Source organism: Haplochromis burtoni, unplaced genomic scaffold (assembly GCF_018398535.1).
Source record: "Haplochromis burtoni strain Fernald_Lab_line unplaced genomic scaffold, NCSU_Asbu1 Contig_200, whole genome shotgun sequence".
In the NCBI taxonomy this organism is placed as follows: domain Eukaryota; kingdom Metazoa; phylum Chordata; class Actinopteri; order Cichliformes; family Cichlidae; genus Haplochromis; species Haplochromis burtoni.
This window is the reverse complement of record NW_024582561.1, coordinates 492,431-512,096: the sequence shown is the minus strand read 5'-3', so window position 1 is coordinate 512,096 and position 19,666 is coordinate 492,431. Positions and strand designations below refer to the sequence as shown.

Sequence of the window (19,666 nt, the reverse complement as noted above, 5' to 3'; positions counted from 1 at the left end):
ATTTATGGAGAGATTTATGAGGTAGACCATAAAGAAGAGAATTACAGTAATCTAAACGAGATGTGACAATAGCATTGACAAGTATGGTAGTTCTGTTTGGAGTGAGTGAAGTCAAAGGCGGTTAATATTAAGGAGAATAGGAAGACCGAGTGATATTATTTATATGTGCTGTGAAGGAAAGAGTGCTATCGAGGATGACACCAAGACTCTTGACCTGAGGGGAGGGTGTGACAACAGAATTATCAATGGATAATGAAAAACTTCTTGTTGGGACTTTAGTCAGTTTTGATTTGGTGCCTGTTAAAATGAATTCTGTTTCATTGCTATTAGGTTTAAGAAGTTGGAGCAACTGTAACCACATAATTTGGTTAGGGATGACTAAAAAGTATTTCTCAAAGGTTTTTGCTCTCAGAATTCTTGACTTGTCTTCATTTACTTCTTTGGCACCACAGACCTCTCCTGTGTTGTCTGTTGTATCTTATATATATAGCACCATGGTTATGGAGGAACGCTGTCTCGCTTCATTGTGTACGGTACCATTGCACATGCTTGAAATGACAATAAACCCGCTTGACTTCACTAGACATCAAAGGATATGCTTTTCCAAGATGGCTGTTGTGTAAAACAATATTTATGCTTTGAAACATTCCAAACTTTTACACATTTATGACTCCAGTTTGCTTACCTCCATCTTTAGAGCAGAGGTTGAGCAGGTTGTGGACAGTGTCCATCATCTCCTGCTGCTGTCTCTGCAGTGCCGTGCTGTTTCCTGTGGCCCGGCTCAGCTGGGCTTCCAGCTCTCTGATAACGCCGCTCTGCCTTCCCACGAGGTTTTGGAGACTTCCCTTTTCCTGCTTCAGTGTCTCTAACTCCTCACGGTGTCTCATCTCCATCTCTAACATCTTCTCCTCTAGGAAGCTGAGGGGAAAAGCAAAACGAAAGAGTTTATTATGGAACATGGTGAAGTTGTTAATTATTATTTCCTTCCAGGTCATCCAACGTCTCTGGAATTGCATTTGTTTTCACAGGATTTAAACTGATCCACAGTTGTTTGGCAGTTTATGCTTTAATCCTGCCTCTGATTTACTAGTTATGCAATACATATCAGTTTCATTTATTTGCAATTATGAGCAGGGATCAGGTGATTAAAACATATTTATTTAAATTTCTTCATATTTGACTTTTGGTTCCCACTGCACCGCCTATGACAGACACCCAAAGTAATTATAATCAACATGTGGCAATACTCCCCTCACTATCTCCCATGAGGTGATTAGAGAACTCCAATTCAGGAACTTTCCCTGACTAAAATACAAACAATGATGTCTGTAGGGTTAGTTGCCATGTTTTCCTCACACAGTATAAACATGTGCTTCATTGTTCACTTTGCAGGCCCATTTGAGGTAAGTGAATACGCTATTACGGCATCTGAGCTTTACAATCTAATACCTCAAAGATGATAGAAGCTGACATCAAATTCATAATCATATCCTCCCTGTAGTTATAAGATCGGTAAAGGAAATACATATGAGATTGAATAATGTCATAATTGCTTAAGCTTAGGAAAATTGCTCTCGGAAATCTATGTCCATAAGCTTCAAGCATAACTGAAGTCTGATTCACCAGAAACTATGCTTTCAAATGGCGATCTTTTTTTTTTTTTTAAGTGATTGTCTCAGTCTCTGCAGATATCGCAGTGAGACCTATGGACTGAAAAACTACATCATGTAACACAATCCCGCAGGACTAATCAGTGTAAAGAACATGGTTTAGAGTTATGAAAACATATCCAACAGCAATATTTTAATTGCTTGATTTTGCAACAAATACAAAGTGGTCCAAAACGGAAAGCGAGGCTTCGTGGGGTTTAGTGGGATCTACTGAGCACGAAGAGAGTATGTGCTTCTTATCATTGCTGCTGTTTACATAACTAAATATTATTTTGGAAAATCTGCTAACAATGTCAGAGAGCGCTGGTAGTAAGCTTTTGATTTTGTTTATGCAATCATGCAGCAAACAGCAGCAGCGAGTGAAAAATGTTTAGTAAATTTGCTGGCCTTTCGCCCATCGATACATCATCTTTATTACCTCCGGTTTATCTTCGGTTGCCAGTCTGTATTGTGTATTGTGTGTTTACCTGTTCTTGTCATGCAGCTTGCTGATCTCATTGGTCTGGACCATTAATTGCTTCTCCAACTTGTTGGTTGAAAGAGAATTTTCCAGCAGCTGGATCTCAAGCCTTGATGTTTGATTCAGAACCTGCCACGGCAAAAAAAATACGGAATACAAAAAATCAATATTATACTTTGTTAGTCCCAGTAATCATAAATCAGCAACAATGTAACAAAATGTAAGATAAACCAAAAGCACTTGAGAAAAAAAACAAAGCACTGTACATTCAAGCCACACATAAATCCCCAGCTTTGTTTTCATTTTGTCAAGCCTACACCTAGAACATGGGAATATGTAGAACATATTTATCTCTACTATGTTGATACTTAAAAAAAAATTGTGAGCAGTTATCGTTTTAGTGCTTTAGTAACCAATGACGTACACAATCTATTGCAATTTGCAGATTATTGCCCATAAAACAATAAAAATGAGCACAGCTTGGGTGAAAACCCATTAGGTGATTCAGTACGTTGAATAAATGAGCTAAAAATGACCCGTGCACTTACTTTTCATCACCTTTTACTCAAAGGTCAACTTTACTCAATTTTCAGTACTCAAAGTACTGAAAGTAATCGATAGGCATTCATACACCATCGTTATTGTCTTTGGCCAGTTTGCTTTTTCTTTTTAAGAAAAAATGTGTAAAATAGTTAGTGAAGCACAGGATATACCTACACAGTGTTATTATAACAATTCACTCAAATATGTAGGCATCTGAAAACATTCGAAAGCATTTTTTAAGCGTTACCTGAGTCTCAACATCAGTGAGTTTGCGTGTTTGTTCAGCAGTCTGAGAGAGGAGGTTGGTTCCCATTTCCAACATGGCTGCAGTGTGGTTGTGGACAGCACTCTGCTGCAGCTGAGCCATCTCTGTTTTCATACTCTCTTTGATGTAGTTCTCAATCTACAGAAAAAAAACAAGGAGGAAGAAGCAACAGATTTACACCCAAAAAAGAAGACAGTGGCATACTGACACTGGTGATTACTGACGGACATCCAGAATATACCATCCACTGTGTATGTGAAGATACACTCATATAAATGAAAAAAAAAATCCCAACATCTTCACCATCCAGGTTTCTTAAGTTTATCTAGAAAAATACACGCATACTTTTTATTTCATATTACTTGAAAGGAACTCGATTGAAGAATGACCTTAGTTCATACAGGTGCACAAACATGCTGGTGGTTAGCTGGTGCCTGAACAGATGAATAGATATTAGCCGAAGCTTGTCTGGATAGAAGTTTTTCCTCCTTATCTCCAAACTAGTCTGTGCTCCATAGCCAAACAAATGACAATAGGGCGGTAAAGGTTTAGGTTCTCCTATAGATTAAATACATAGATCACCTGGATTAAATATAAACTCTGAATTTTGTTATAATCAGGACATTTCATGTTTTCCTTTTGGTTTTTTAAACAGTGAAGACTATAAAGGTATGGATACAGGGTATGGGAATAATAGCAAGTAGCCAGAAATCCACCAAGAAACTTGTGTCCAACTGCGGCCACGCACAACTGGCTAAAATCTACGCACTTGGCTAAAAATCTGTCAGATACAAACAAGGAGAAATTATGCTACATGCTACAATGCACATACTTCACATACAGTTTATATTGGTGGGCATAATATTTTCAGAAGTGACAGAAATATCTTTTTTATCTGTATGTATAATTCAATAGAAAACATTTATCCTGCAACTATTTCCAGTAAATGATTTGTATGCAGATAAAAAATAGACTTTTTTGCTTTCATAGCAAATAAATGAACTGCAATATTTTAATCAATCCAAGACTGATGGATAATAAAAGAGAACCGAGGCGGATCCCTGTTGCTCTTCAGCAGACATTGCCAGTTCTCAGCCATTGGTGTGGCTCTGCCAAGTTGAATTAAGCGTACAATGCAATATCCTCTGTTGGCGACAATATAGAAGTAAAATTAAACATTTTTGCAGGCTGGATTTCAGACATAATATGGCTTCATCTAGCTGTGAACTACACAAGACTGATATAAGTGTCACTTTTCATATAACCTCCAATGGTCTGGCGTCAAGACATGGAAAGAAAACAAGGAGTCTGGAATTTGCAAAGTTCTAATAATGATGGATTATTCTGGCTGATAATGAACCACAGACTATGACTGAGAAAAGGTGATCGGTAAATCTGGAACTCTATGGTTCGTGTGATGATTTCATACAATCATAGACCCCGAGTCTCAGGGCAGTGAGAGGTTTGGCACAGCTTAAGTCATCTCGGAAAAAAAAAAAGGGGTATTGAAGAGACAAATGACAGAAACCTAAGAACAGCTATCACTTCACGGTTTGTCTCAGTGTGGCTGAATCATGGCTGGACCTTGCGAGGGTCATAAGTGGAAAGTACCAAGGAGAAAAGAGATTATACAAACACGCCCATTCATGTAAAATCAGCACTTTGGAAGCTGTAAAATAGGTCTATGTGGGTGTTGGGTTATTTAGATGGTTTCTAACCTCGACTCCAGTTAAATGCAGTGTTTTTTCTTTTACTGACTACCAGCAGAAACTATTGTCGGCAGTAAAAGCAAATAGTTCTTTCCACTGCCGAGCTGAATTTGTGTCACTCAGCAGCAAGATTGGGATAGTGAAAAATGGGTGTATAACGAAAATGCAAAGGTTTTATTCTGCTAAGATAGAAAAAAAAACCAGGGAATTCAAAAAAAATGAATATTCAGCACAAATAATTTGGTTTAAGCCTTCACTCAGTGCTTATTGCTGTTTTAAATGTTCATTCAGTAGTAATGAGTAGTCACAAAGGCCTAGAAAGTGATTCCATGCAACTACCGTTTACTAGGGAAAAATATGTATTCCCTGATGAGTTGGTAAGTAGTTGCTCGAAGTTGCTGGCCTTCACTGGATGAACTCAATCACGAAGAAGGTGCTTAGCATTTACTCTCCAAATGACAGTGAAATTTGAAAAAGTGTAAGTAAAACTGGTGACCGTTTGCCTTCAAAGTCAAAGCTGTGCCTTACCACTGTAACCAACACATTCCAAAAGGTCCAACTTTTACTTTGAAGGTAACGGTCACTTTTTTCAGTTTGTTTGCACTTCTCTCACTACTGCTTGACAAGTACTTTGTGAGTATTTGCAGACAAGTTGGCGTCTTCCAAGCAAACTACTGGCGAACATGGAAACCAGCCAGCAACCCAGCAACCCAGCACGTTTTTTTTGGTGCAGCATCCTATACCTTTTTATCAACTTCCTCCATCAACCACTCAGCATCTTCCTGCACTTCTCCCTAGTAGCTGGTGATTGGCAGAGGGATCACTGATTGGTCTTCCAGCCTGTGTGAATGAGACTTAGCAACTGGTTTCAAAGGAACTGCCACCAACCATTTAGCTGATACTCATTTTACCCTCACAACCAGTGGTTGCAAGATGGTCATCAACTGGTCTCTGTGCCTTTATGAGTGGGGCCTAAGATCTGATATACAGAGCGATCTAAAGAAATCATATTAACATTAAAGTGATTATATTAGCAGGGGCCTTTAAAGTTTTATATACTTTCAAGTGAAAAATATTACTTAAAGCTATGTACCCTTTATAACAGTAACATAGGCAGACTATAGACAAACTTGTTAGCCACATTAAGGTACAGGTCATCTCAGGTCAAAAAGGTTAGTAGAACATATTTGTCTCTCACCAAAACTAATTAGTCCACTTTCATAACTATGACCTTAAGTAACTTCTATTTTCTAATAGTTTAATACTATTAGAGCCTTCTTAATTTCTTCTAGAAATGGCTAAATCTATCATCTCTTTTCAGATAATCATTGTTTGCTAAGTGAGAGTCTCATAAACACAAGTTTATGTTTCCCTAAGTGCTACTTTACAGAAGTATTAAGGTTTTATGGTGGTGTGTTTGGCACAAGCTGACTTCATGTGGCCTGCCTGTGACTTTACTAATTATGCTCCGCTCCATGACATTCATCCTTCAGTGCCTTAAGTGCACTCTGTACCCTTTGCATGCACAGACTGGTCAGAGTAAACAGTTTATGAGGCACAACTGGATGTTAATCACCAAACAGGCTGTTTTGAGCCCTTTAGAATGTAAATGACAGGATAGAGACTTTAAAAGCAACTGTTGCTGATAGAAACGTTCTGAGCAAGCACATTTTCATACCAAGCATAACACGCAAAAAGGTTGGAATGGCATCATGTCAGACATCCAACATACGGATCCTGCAAATAATTATGGCAGATCTACTGAAATACCAATGCTTGAGAGCCAGGCACAGGCTAATCCCTTTAAATGATACTCTCTGTTATGATTACTATTTAAAATAACTTCTGATCTTCTTCTAAACAATTGCAGTAGCAGTGCAAAGAGACACTGTGAAAGTAAGAAACTGCAGGCCTGGACTTTTTAAAATACTTTCCAGTGGAGCTTTGTCACATCTCTGCTTATCTCCAGCTCTTTGTGCATGCAGGGAGGTGATGGTAATGGTGTTACTGGGGCAGCCTGGCTTCTGGGATACATCCCTTTCACTCATGCCTGGATGCATTGCAGGCCACTTTAACAGAGAGGATGGGAGTTATTACTTACCATGATCTACCCCCCGCATCAGCCCCTCCCAATGTATCACAGGCCTTAGACCCAAAGCCAGCAAATAGGCTCCACTTATGCACTCTTATCGTTCACTGACAGCGGAAGGTGAATTTGACACCACTCTTTAAAATCCGGGTCTATAATTCACTCTAGTAGGGCTTTAGAAGGTGCTACCCTGACTTACTGCAGGCCACTTTCTGCAGCTGTATAAAATAGGAGAAACTTCTGCCGTATCTTAAAAACTGTCTAACTCGGTCACTCGATTGTTTGTTTTAAAAGCCACCTTTAAATGGTTTTAGGACCGCTGTCTTAAAGTCTGTCAAGATTAGATGAGTAACAACTCAGACTGAACTCGTAGCTGATCTCTGTGACCTTTGCTCCAGTGGCCAGCATCCAGAGATTTACTCAATTGCTGCCACATTTTTTTGTCCTCTAACAGGATGTCATGTGAGAAAGACTGACATAAAATAAATAAGAAACAAACATAGGCCCAGCATGTCAAAGTAGACAGTTTCATCAGGCAGTTTTAAAAGAGCTGTTTGCTACACCACACCTGTAAATTACTGAATAATATCCAGGCTTATATGCAGTGTTCTGTGACATAATTTTCTGCTGCAGCAAACTTTATTTTAACAAAGTTATCGTTTCCGTGGACTGTTGTAAACTTGCATGAAGAATCTACAACTACAACAAAAAACTACAACTGGAAACTCAACAACACTGTAGTTTGATCCTATTTAGTTCAACTTGTAGATAAGCGCTCTAACAATATAATGAAAGTTAACAACTTCCAGAGTGCTCACTCATCTACTTCCTGACAGACATATCAGCTAGCTGCAACCACACAAACCCATCCATTGCATAAGATGAGTTGTCATGTTTACTGAACAAATGCTTGGGGTATATGGTAAATCTTATTAACTTTTTGAATCAAAGTTTTTTGCTTGCAGAGAGCTGGAAGTTTCTACGTGTTGCTTGTGTGGTTCGTACTTGCGTTGGTGTAGCGAATCACTAACTGAGTCGTTAACTGTGTCACTCCCTCCGCTCTGGCTCACACAGACTATTTAGGTCTTGCAGTCACGTACCCGCTAACTATGTGATGTCAACTTGTCTGCCATTTTGAACGTGTTGCAACATTGGATCAAGTGAATAAGGCTTCAGTCAGAAAGGATGAGAGAACGGCCCAATATCATATTGCAACAACCAGTCAAGTTAATGGGTATTCTGACCAGTTGGTGATTGCTGGAGGTTGTTGCAGTCATTCTGATATTCATTCCAGAAGCAACAGTCACACAGCCCTATAGATTGGTCAGTGACCCCCGTAGGAATTTTGGGACTTGAGAGAAAATACTTCCCGTTAATATCCCAATGAAACCTCTACAGACACCGGTATTTCAAACTAAATATGCTGACTTTTCTACGAATACTTGCTGACCACTAGTTGAACATTTGTGAAACTGTGCAAGAAATGGAGACCATTTGCCTTGAAAGTAAACACCACGTCATTTGAATCATGCAAATTGCAGTGCTGACGCACAACTTTCACTTTACAGGCAAGCATTCACTACTTCGGGTTTGTGTTGCAATTCTTCATGTTCCACTTTTTCTCAGTGTACCGTTAGTTAGCACAGTTAGAGTGTTGGCAGACAAGGTATCATCTTACATGCAAACTACTGGCAACTAAGCAATCTGTTAACAACCAAAATAACCAAAAGGAGATTTTTTTGCACCACATCCTCTTTGTGACTGATTTCGCTCAATGACAGCCAGCAACCACCAGAAACCTCTCGATAAGCCATCTGGTAATATGCATTTTTCCTTCAAGACTGGTGATTCTATCATGTTCAATATGGTAGACAGCTCTTGAGCACTGTGTGTGAACCTCTATAGTTGATGAATAAAGCACCTTTCAAGGCATATGTCTTACGCAAAAAGCAGAAGACTGAGAACATGGATATTAACAGCAGAACCTCTAGAGGATTGCTGCATTGGTTGGCACCTTGAGTGCATTCACTCAAGTACCTAAACGAAGCACAAGCAAGGTTGGGGAAACTTGCAGTGAGTAGAGACTGAAGAAATCACTTGGATTAGGGACGAAATGCTTCTTCGACTGAAAATGCTCCATCCAGACTACAGAATCAACTTTCTGGTATTCCCTCACCTGGAATATTGAGCATCGATCAAGGCATTATATTTTCTACTCCACAGAGTATAAAGTAGAAAGCTTAAAAAGAGAGGCAGGGGGGCTTCCCATTTCAAAAACTGTGGAAGTGCCCTTGGTGCAGAAGGATTTTATAGGTCAGTATAGACTTCCTGCAAGGAGGTAGTTCCCACAGAATGTATTATTTGTGAAAGTCACGCCACTACATTGGAGAAGGTCTGTAAGCAATACAAAAAAGCAAGTAAACATGCTGATGGTGGATAATTTAGAATAGGAATAGGAGTGCGCAATGAATTGGGTTGTCCAAACCTTCTCTCAGCTCTCTTGATCTGTGTGCCTGCCAGCACCTGCTTGATCCAACACTGCCTTTTCTTCCCCCTTTATATCTTTCTTGCTTGTTTTCTTCCCGTTTGTCAACCTGTCAAGACAGTATTGATGCTAATCTTGTTGTGGTTTTGTATTTCCAAGGACATAATGAAACATGTGTACACAACTTTAAGTAAACCAAGCTCTTTATAAATGATTAGGTCAATTATAGTGCGTAGTTTGAAGTACCCAAAATTGCTTGGCAGGTTCAGACGCACACCATTTTTCAACCTTCAAAGGTTTACTGTCATGATGGTTTGTCAACAGGGCAGCCAATAAAAGAAAGTGAGATTTTCTGGCTGGTATATTCAAGGCTGGGTGATATTTCTTAGGAAAAACAAATCAGAACTTCTAACCAGAGTGCAAAAGTTTTAAGCCAAATTGAAGTTCATATTTTCCACATTTTGTCAGATATTCTTAAACTATACGACTTTGCATATCATTACTCAGTGTTAACCATTCAAATAAATCACAAACACAGAAGGGGGAATATACATAATACCTTTTGATGTGGGGATTTTTTTTTCCCCAAACAACTGATGAGATCTCTGTGTAGATAATTTAAATGCTTCAATTGAAATGAGGCTTGATTTTCAACAAGGTCTGGGTAAAATTCTGATGCTCTTAATCACGATTTCGAAACACAAACCCGAGTCAAATTTAGATTTAATACTTCTTTTGATTATGTTAAATTTGCAAAAACATTAAAACCCAAGAAAGAAGAAAACCTGCTTGTGTTGCTCTTGTTGCTTTTAGTCTGGGTTTTTTTTTGTTAGTTTCTATGAGACATAAATTTTGTGTAATCTATGTTATGCTTTCTCTTACGTGAATGGTCAAACTTGGAAGGACCTTTTAAATCAAAGTCTGACAGTGTTATGTCTATAACACATACATTCAGTGATAAACTACTAGAATATACGACAAAGAAAGTCTTTTATTTGTCAGAATGACAGATTGAGATATAAAAATTGCAATGTTGGCATTGTGTTATGAAAAGCACAGATGGACAAACACTGTCTTTTGACATAAAATAGAGAGACGGACATTTTAAAGCCTTGAACTTGAGTTTTGTAGCACTTGTGTGAGAACATCCAAGAGCAATGTTTGGTTTTCATTTACTGATTTTGATACGATTATACAGACACTGCTTGTTTTCATGAGGAAAATTTATTCTGGAAATGAATTTTCAGAGTTGCTCTGCTCGGTGCTTCTTTAGGACTAAATTCCAGTGAAACTACACATAACTCAAATCACTGCAAAGTGTTAGACAAGAAACATAAAAATATCATAATATCTACAGGCTACAACTCCTATAAAACCGAGGGAACAAGCCCATCTCATAAAATCTACGGTAGGAACAAGCTTTTATTATTGTTATTATTATAAATTTAAAATTGTATCTTTAGGTCCTTACTTTAGGTTACTGGCAGTCTGTCGCAAAAACACATTTTATTCTCATTTCTTTAGCTGAATCTATGAACAATGCCAAGATAGCACTGCTTGACAGCAATATAATAGTATTTTTGCACCAACAAGGCAATTCCCAAAAAGCTATTAGCCAAAAACTTGGCGTATCTGAGCATGGTGTGTAGTGTGTCCTTAAAAAAGTTGAGGACACTTGACAAGTTCAGATCAGTTGATCCATTTATTGTTAGAAGCCTAATCAGAAATGGCATCAGTGGAAGGGTGGCTATCAAGAAGCCATTCTTAAGGAAGAAAATGCTGAGGTATGCCAAATTAAGTATAAACTGAAATTACACAAAAACCAGTCCCCACTGAAAATCAATGGCAAGCAGTCTTGCAAAGATCAGGAGAGAGGTACAACAGTGAGTATCTACAGCCTTCTGTAGAATGGGTCTGAAATGGTTTAGAGCTGCATTTCAGCCAGTGGTGTGAGGATATTGTCAAAGAGAATGGAATTATGCACAGACAAGTATCAGCAGATTTTGATTCATGATGCAATACCATCTGGAAAGCATCTGATGCCAATTCAGTAAAAGCATCCCAGACTAGAGAAAAAAGACAAGAAGAAAGACAAAAGAACACCATCAGTCATGTACTGACTTTCTCAGAGCCCAAACCTCACCATGATTGAAGCAGTATGGGATCACCTTGATAGACAACTGGGGAGCTACTCCTGCAGAGTACTTAAAGAAATTACATGCGTGAGACAGTTCTAACATGGGAATTCTTTTATGCCAAAGAGCCTTTATTTACTGCATGATGGACATGATTCAATAAATCACTGTACTTAAAGAAATGAGGGGTGGTTCAAGACAGCATTTAATGTATGATTCCTAAGTCAAGCAGATGTAACAGTCGCTATTAGAGACAAAGCATGGTTTCTTTCAATGACAAATGTAAACAAATACAGTGAAGGAAAGTGTGCATATGAATGTATATTTTCATAAATACTCCAGTTACATTGGTGCTATCTAATGTCAAAATGCTCCAAAAATTACTCCAATTAATTTTGCTTATCTAGCCTTATGGGAGAGGAAGTTCTTGCAGTCATTCAAGACATGGGAATGCATAACGAAAAACAAATAAGCAAACAAAGCTGGACCTGCTACCATTCATCCAGATGTCTTAAACTGGGAGCACCAGCAGAGGGACAGTCCTGAGATATTGTGGCTCACTTAGTCATCCAACATGAGAAGCTTTCCTCAGGGACACATCTGGACAGGAATGCACCCTTTTTTAAAAGTCTTTTTTTGTGTGTCTATGCTGCTGGCCATGTCAGTCTGCCCCTTTACTTAAGCACACAGGGATCACAAACCCACCATCCCATGGAGGAGTCTATTACGTCCAAATATTTGAGATAGCATTCCAGTATACCCTCAAAACATCCCAGCAGGAGATTCCTCTGCCAGACAGTTGTAGAAATATATGAAAGGGGGCATGTTTTGTTTTAATTTCAGCCATGACAGAAACCTTACTACATACAGCATTATATGTTAAACCTCCTAGTCAGGCAAAACCTCAGGGAAAAATGGTTCCAGTAGTTTGTGTGCCAGCCCCACTACCTACCAAGCTGGGCGTCTTTTTAAATCAAAACGAATGAGCCTTTAATGACAAGGGTTGTTTCCTTCAATGTCACGTTCGTGTTTATCTTTCATCCTAACCTCCCATTAAGCATAGACTCCGGAGTTTATAAACCGTTCCTATAGTTAATCACCACAGTGTGAGCTGAGCACGGCCTCCTTCACTTTCTCTTTCTGCCTCCCTCCATCCCATATCTGCACATCTACACGTGCTTGCATTTCCGTGTCTTTCTTACAATCTTTGCTTCGCTTTGATTTTAATACCGAAGACACAGAGACACTATCGCACCAGGTCCAGATTATGTTACTGTTCAGTCCTATTGCACGCTTCCACTGTTGCTAACACGCACTGTCAGTGGCTGCACGAGGCACTTCTAAGTAAGTGAGGCCGAAGTAGACCAGCTAACATGCACACATGAAACAGCTTTGACCCGAAGTTTACCACATATGTTTAAAAGGACGTGGACGCTGCTCTTATCGACGATGTGCAGCTAATGAGCAGTTTGATCTTTGGCTTCGGTTGACATGTTGCATGTTTGTGCATCTTGATCATTAGCTGCTCACGTGTTTGATGTTTTTCATAGAAAAACTGCAGTACGAGTACATTTGTACACACATTGAAAGGTTCTTGACATAGCATGTCATTGGAATTACATCACATCTTTTTCTGTTGTGCAAGGTTGCTAAAGAAAACAGAAGTAGAGAAAAGGATCATTTAGAGAAGCGCACACTGTGTGCATTACCTGTCTAATTCCTGGGTTTCTGTGTTCAGTTTCTGTTTGTTTTTGAATTTCATAGGCAGCGGCACTCAAGACATGTCTATAAACAAAAGCAAAAGCAAAGGATGGATCAAATGATTTCAACCAGTGCAACTAAACATAAATGGTCATGCTCAAACAACAAAACATCTTATCCATTTTTTGTGATTAGTTTGAGGGCTTAAAGGTTCCAGGTACTAAATGGACTGTAAAGCAATAACACTGTGGAAAAAAAAAAGAGAAGAGGCTTTGTTTTCTTTTTGAAAGCTGCCATCTCTGAGGACGTGAATGAACTTTAAACCTTAACTGTTAAGCCAACATGACGAGTACCACAACGCTCAGAAAAACTGAAATATGAACATCTAATCTTGGAACTGAACTCCGTCTGGTGCTGTTGTAGGACTGAAAACCATGAGAAAGCCACGAATCTTAGTTATATCATGGCAAACAATGATAATTACTCCATACAAGGTAGATTTTAGGAAAACAGTGACATCACCCATTCTTTTTTGCAATCTGTAACTGTTAAAAGTTATATCTTCATCCTTCCCTTAGACGAGACATCATAGACATCATGTATCACTGACGTGTATACATTTACATGGATAATGTGAGTGCTGTTTGACAGCATGTGTCAGCTTCTGTTCCAGTTTCTGCACCTTGTGATTGCACATGCCCAGAGAAGTAACATCTCATATGATCCTTCTCAGACTATCGGCTAAGCTCAAGGTCATCTCATCCAAACACAGGCGAAAAAACAGGCTTGTGCAGATAAAACAGTGTCGTGCACAAACCCGCATGCAGAAACGGACACGAACGTGACACACTCACGCGTGCAGATTTACTAACGTCCATGTCCAGGCCTCTGGAGGATTAACCTTTCCACCTCAGAATCACAGCAAACATGTCAACTTAAATAAACTTCTGGAACTATTTGTAACCATTTGTATTTTCGTTGTAAACTCAGACCAACAAGCACATCCATCTTTTCAATCAACAACAGATTTCTAAGTTAGTTCCTGTTAGGTCACCGTGCAGCAGCGCAATTTAGAGGTAGTCTGTCACTGCACCGTTACTGCAGAGGGGAAGTACATGAAGAAAAATGTTACGCTACATTTTTTCCATCCCTAAATGTGTGCAAAGTGCTTTCTCTACCAGTAATCACAACACTGACTGCTAAAATCCACCTGTACTAATCATTACAGCCAACTGTTTGCCTAAACCAAAAACAGCTTGATGCTTCAGGCTGACACCAAATACAGCAGTGTTTTTACAAGGTTTTTCCCTGTAACACGCACTCGAATAACAATGTAGCAATAATAAACAGTCCTAAATGAAGGTCCAGATTTCTATAAAGGTCAGAATTTGGTGTAAACAACATGAAAGCATGGATTCATCCTGTATTATATCAGTGATAACAGGCGTGCTGCTGGTTGTGTAATGTTGTGGGGGATACACTTTGAGGTTCTTAGTACCAGCTGAGCATCTTTTAAATGCCACAGCCTATCTGAGTACTGTTGCTGACCTTGTCCATCCCTTTATGACCACAGCGTTCTCATCTTCTGATGGCTCCATCCACCAGTATAAATCTCCATGTCACAAAAGCTGAAATGATCTCAAACTGCTTTCTGGAACATAACAATGAGTTCACAGCTCTCAAATAGCTTCCACGGCAACCAGATCTTTGGGCTGTTGTGGAAAGTGAGATTTGCAGCAGCAGTCCACAAATCTGCAGACAAAAAAGGGTCCAACTCGCAAAGGTGTAACTGAAGAAGTGGCCAGTGAGTATATGTATCAACATGTTTGTATGGGTTTTGCATTGTGAAAAAAGGAAGAGAAAAAAAATGTAGGACTAGATAAATTAAGTATAGACTGATTTTTACAACATTGAATTATATAAAAGAGCTATTTCCATGTCAATTTGGGTGGGTTTTTTTTGGTGGGAGTGTGATTAGCTATAGTTTGGTGTAATGCAACAAAGCAAGTTCTAATGAAAATCTAAATCAGTATCTGCTTATATGTAATGTTGAACTTTTTAGAGCCGTTACTAGAAAGAAAAAATCCAATCCACAGCTTGCTTGCCTAAAAGATTATTCGTTAGAGCCTCTCGTTACCGTACTTGATTGAATACTTAGATTGTGTGTACTTCTTTTGTGTTTTAAAAACAAACGAATTATGCGTTTTAGGCGTGTGAATTGCATACTTGGTGCAATTCATCACCAAATTCTGTCGTGCAGCAGGTGTTCCTTATCAGCTAATCGACAGCTCTGATAGCAGCGTGACCGAAAGTACAAACAGCTAAAACGACCAAAGAAAAGAAACATACTGAAACAGTCGACGAAGTCAATGATTTTATGAGGACTCTTGAGTTGCACTGTACGATGTTTTGAGGGTGTTATTGTTTAACAGCAGGGAACATAAGAAATGTCACAGGGTAACCCACTTTACTGACTTTCCTCTACACGTCTGCAGTGAGTGTGCCAGCTCCAGCTGTGGTATTCTGTGAAATATGAGAAGTCTGGCTCAGGTCCCCGCTAACGCAAACACAACTCTGTACAGGGTTACGAGTGTCTTTGCTTTCAAAGCAAATATTAAGATTTGTGGGTGCAAATGTGTCTGCATGTGCGTCTATATCTTTTCGTGCATGTGCGTATTGCCACTAGCAGGCTGAACGAAGTGTCAAACCAATCACAGCACTTAAAGCGATAAACCGAGACCCGACTCACTTCATGTGCCCAAAGCGCCCAAAGAAAACAGAGGCAGGTTATAAACAGCCTGCCCTTCTGAATTGCTCCAGACTGAATTCCATCAAGATGTGTGGGTCTGAAGATGTAATTCAATACGTTGCACAATACTCACAGAGCAGCTCGCCTCTCTCACTCGCACCACAAGACAATAAACGATTAAATAAATACGTGAAGTAATGCTCAGATGTGACACGAAGGGCTTAAGAACAAGTGGCTCACATCCTACCACCATAAGAACGCAACAAAAACAATGGAGACAACCATTACTCATTTGAAGATCTATGTAGGCCACAGTGCGAGGGAATGAAGCTGTTTATGTTTTCTTTCCTACTATTCCGAGTCTGTCCCAATCTTCTTCTGTCTTCTTTTCACCGTTATGCGCTTCCTGTCAACAGTTTTCTACAACTTGGCCTCACTCTATGGCCTTTTCTCCTCATTTTGGAGCATCTGACCTTGATTCTTGTGTTTCTTTGCTTTAGAATCCGAGAAACACACAATCTGCAAGGCTAACTCCAAGCAGGGTGAAACGGCGCTGCCCTCTGGAACCTCTGGAAGGCTCCCCAGCGTTGACAAACAAAGACATCCACTCAGAATGCAACATCTGTCAGGGAGAGTCAAAGAGACACTGGAGGGAGAGCCGGCCTCAAAGGCAGCATCTAAGGCGGCTTCAGGAATTTTTCCTCCACTTCACAGAAATATCTACGGGATTGAAAATTATCATAAACGAAGATCAAACAACACAACTTAGAGTGAACTTCCAAATTGGATGAACACAAACTGAAGCATGTAGTGAGAGCATTCAAATTCACAGCGTATCCTTATTTTTCATTCTGCGGCACATTGCCAGAATCAGCAATACAAGAAATTGATATTTTATCAGTTATCTTTTCCTGGAAACAAACCAGTTGGGAAAAAAAAAGAGAACATCTGACAGATTACTGCAAATTCAAACCGAGTTAGACGTCTTGGGGTATTCTCTGCAAACAGCTCAAATATCAAATATCCAAACAGAGCTTTGTTTTTAATGCCATATCAGTTCCTTTGACCTTAATCAAACTTTGATTTACAGCGTACGACCTGCATGAACCGAAGTCTGGAGGAAAACAAATAGCAGATATGGGTGAGTAATATTATCATCTGCTCTGTTTATCAAGAGTCATTATAAAACAAAAATACAAAAAAGATAACAGGCAGCTCTGCGACTGAAGTAAGTTTAAACACACTCGTGATTTGCTGCAGGCTAAAATAACAGCACATTACATTACTAACCGTGCACTTACATCGACCATAATGTCTAATGTTCCACTCTATCTAAGTTGTTATTATCTCATATTTGGCTCATAATCACTCAACCTTAGCAGTGGCAAAGATGCAGACAAGAACCTTTTTGCTTTTGGCAACTCTTCTGACAACAACTTCCACTCTAGTACTAATGGCTTTCACTTGTCTGCCCAGAATAATATTATGTATGGTTGTTCTGTTGGGAGGCAAAAAAACAAAAAACCTCTTATTTCAACAATTTTATAAGAAAATATTTAAATACCACACTAGAATAAAACCTATACACATACACTTACCTTAAAGCTGATATAATCTGTATTGCTGTATAAACAATGGCTCTGTGATGGTCTGTCAACCTACCCCATATCTTGCCCCATGACAGCTGGGATAGGCTCCAGCACCTTTCACCCTAAGTTGAACGGGTGGATGAATGGATGACTTGGTGTTATTAACTCTAAATAATTTCCCAGAGCTTTTACAAGTATTGAGATATAAATAAGTAAGGAAGTAAAGTTTATTTCTAAAGTGCTTTTTACAGATATATCTTCACAAAGCAATCCAAAAAATAAAATATAGGAATTAAGGAAAACAGCTAACTAAAAACAGGTACTATCCATAAGAATCTCAACAAAAGGCCTCCTTGACTAAAAGGCGTCCAGAGACTCAGCTAAACAAAGTTGGAGTTGGAGGCTATTTCAAAGTCTCAGTGCTGGAATTGCTTCTGACTTCATTGTTTGGTTTGTTTCTCTTATGACTCTTCTGGTCCTGGCAAACTGCTGTTTAAGTAAAAAAAAAAAGCTCTAGTTAAACCGCTTTGTTCTTAATGTCAACTAAAAAGCAGACTTGCAAAGTTAGCAAAGGTGAACATAATGGAGCGTTTAGCAGCTGAAAAGTCAGATATGTCCCTCTGAAGTTGGTGGTGACCAGATTAGAGCTAAAAGGAATCTGAATACAACCTCTCATCAATCAGATGGCCTGGGGCTAGACTTCAGACTACCTCCAAATTTTTTTAATGATGATTAAAAGTAATAATACGGTATAGCATATGTGCGTGACTTTTTTCGCTGTGTCCAAGTGGCCAAATCACAAGAGTACCTACATTCGTAATACCTCTAACGACCAAATGAAGAAAAATTAGCACCATTAGAAGAGTGAGAGTGCACGGAAACATGAGCCTATAAGAGGAAACTCTCAATTTATTTTACAGATGCACGAATGGGTGCCAAGCTACAAGCTATAGCTACAGTGTTTTCAGTGGGGATGTCATAAATCCTGCAAGCATTTAGCCAAATGTATAACCTTGTAATTAAAGCAAAATAAATCCTCAATAAAGTACCCACCTGAGAGTAATTCACTAAAATGAATGATGGAAAAAGAAACCAAATGGTAACTTTGTATCGCTGCACTAAAGGAAACTAGACAAATTCAAAATGGACTGTCACATTACCTAGAAATGTACTGCTTCATTCATGCGACTTTAAAGAGACATAGGTGTACAATACCTGCCTGGCCAGTATCAAAGCTGCCATCATGTTCGCAGCCACCGGTTAATTGAAATACGACCTCTGGAAAAAACGGGTGAGTCTGAAAACAAAGCGGTACGGCTTATTGAGCATGACAAAACCGCTAAATGCCCCCTTTCCCTGAAAATCAGAAACATTAACAGTGTTGAACCCCATTTTCATGTCCGTGTGGAAATACTGCGGCATTGTTGTAATGTTTTTCCCTGCTCCCACGACACGCAGAAGCAGAAAGTTCTCTTTCCTTTTCACTTACAGTCAAAGCACAAGTGCAACCAAGAAAACCCTTCTGGAAGCTGTTATTGGAGCGCCCTTCTGTAATTTCTATGGTTTCCTTTTTGCAAGTTTAGAGGTCCAGAAGGACAAGACTTTTTATTCCTTGGAGCATTTGCCCGTCTTTATGTATCATCCGATTGTTAGCTTTGGACAACATTACGAGTGAAAATAAACTCTTATAGAGGAAGTCACTACTAAAATAGATAGGTTTCCCCTTGGATCCCCAGGCACACTGTGTGGCCTTCTGACAGCATTAAGTAGAGAAACATATTCACTCTTTCTCAAATGAACTCCCAATATGGAAGGGAAACAAGCTGCTGCCCACATGTTGGTATATCCTCTAAAGCACTGTTTATGCAACGCAGTCAAGTTCGTCAAGAGGCAGAAAGATGGGAATTTCACAGGGATAAGACACCCAGGATGGTCATTTCCCCTCCATGTTCAACAGCTTAGTTTGGCAAAGGCTCCAGAAACTTTCTGCAGTTTCCACAAGAGGGAGAAATGAGAAGATCTTATTACACTTCAGTGCACCAAAGAACACCATCTGTTGTTAAAGTGCACTAAAAAACACCAGTTTCATCTTTTGACATGTCAATAAAGCTGAGTTTTGGTATTGATCTAAGTATGTCGCAACACTAAATATTGGAAATTGTCGAACATCAAAATCTTATTAGCTCAGTCAATATTTTTGGTCATTTCAGTTTGTATATCAGTTATGAAAACTTGCCTGTATCCACACTCTATCGAACAACCAAAAAAAAA

At 39.2% G+C, this 19,666-nt stretch overlaps 1 protein-coding gene across 1 annotated transcript in view; it reads right to left on the bottom strand.

The window, feature by feature from the left end:
• The window catches only part of angpt1 (angiopoietin 1), a 66,320-nt gene that overhangs the window by 41,804 nt on the left and 4,850 nt on the right, over positions 1 to 19,666 (bottom strand). Inside the window, exons 2-4 of the mRNA XM_005936284.3 lie at positions 2,921 to 3,076; positions 2,138 to 2,259; positions 686 to 918 (exon numbers count right to left, since the gene is read on the bottom strand). Coding sequence (XP_005936346.1) covers positions 686 to 918; positions 2,138 to 2,259; positions 2,921 to 3,076 — 511 coding nt within the window. The remainder of the gene's footprint in view (positions 1 to 685; positions 919 to 2,137; positions 2,260 to 2,920; positions 3,077 to 19,666) is intronic.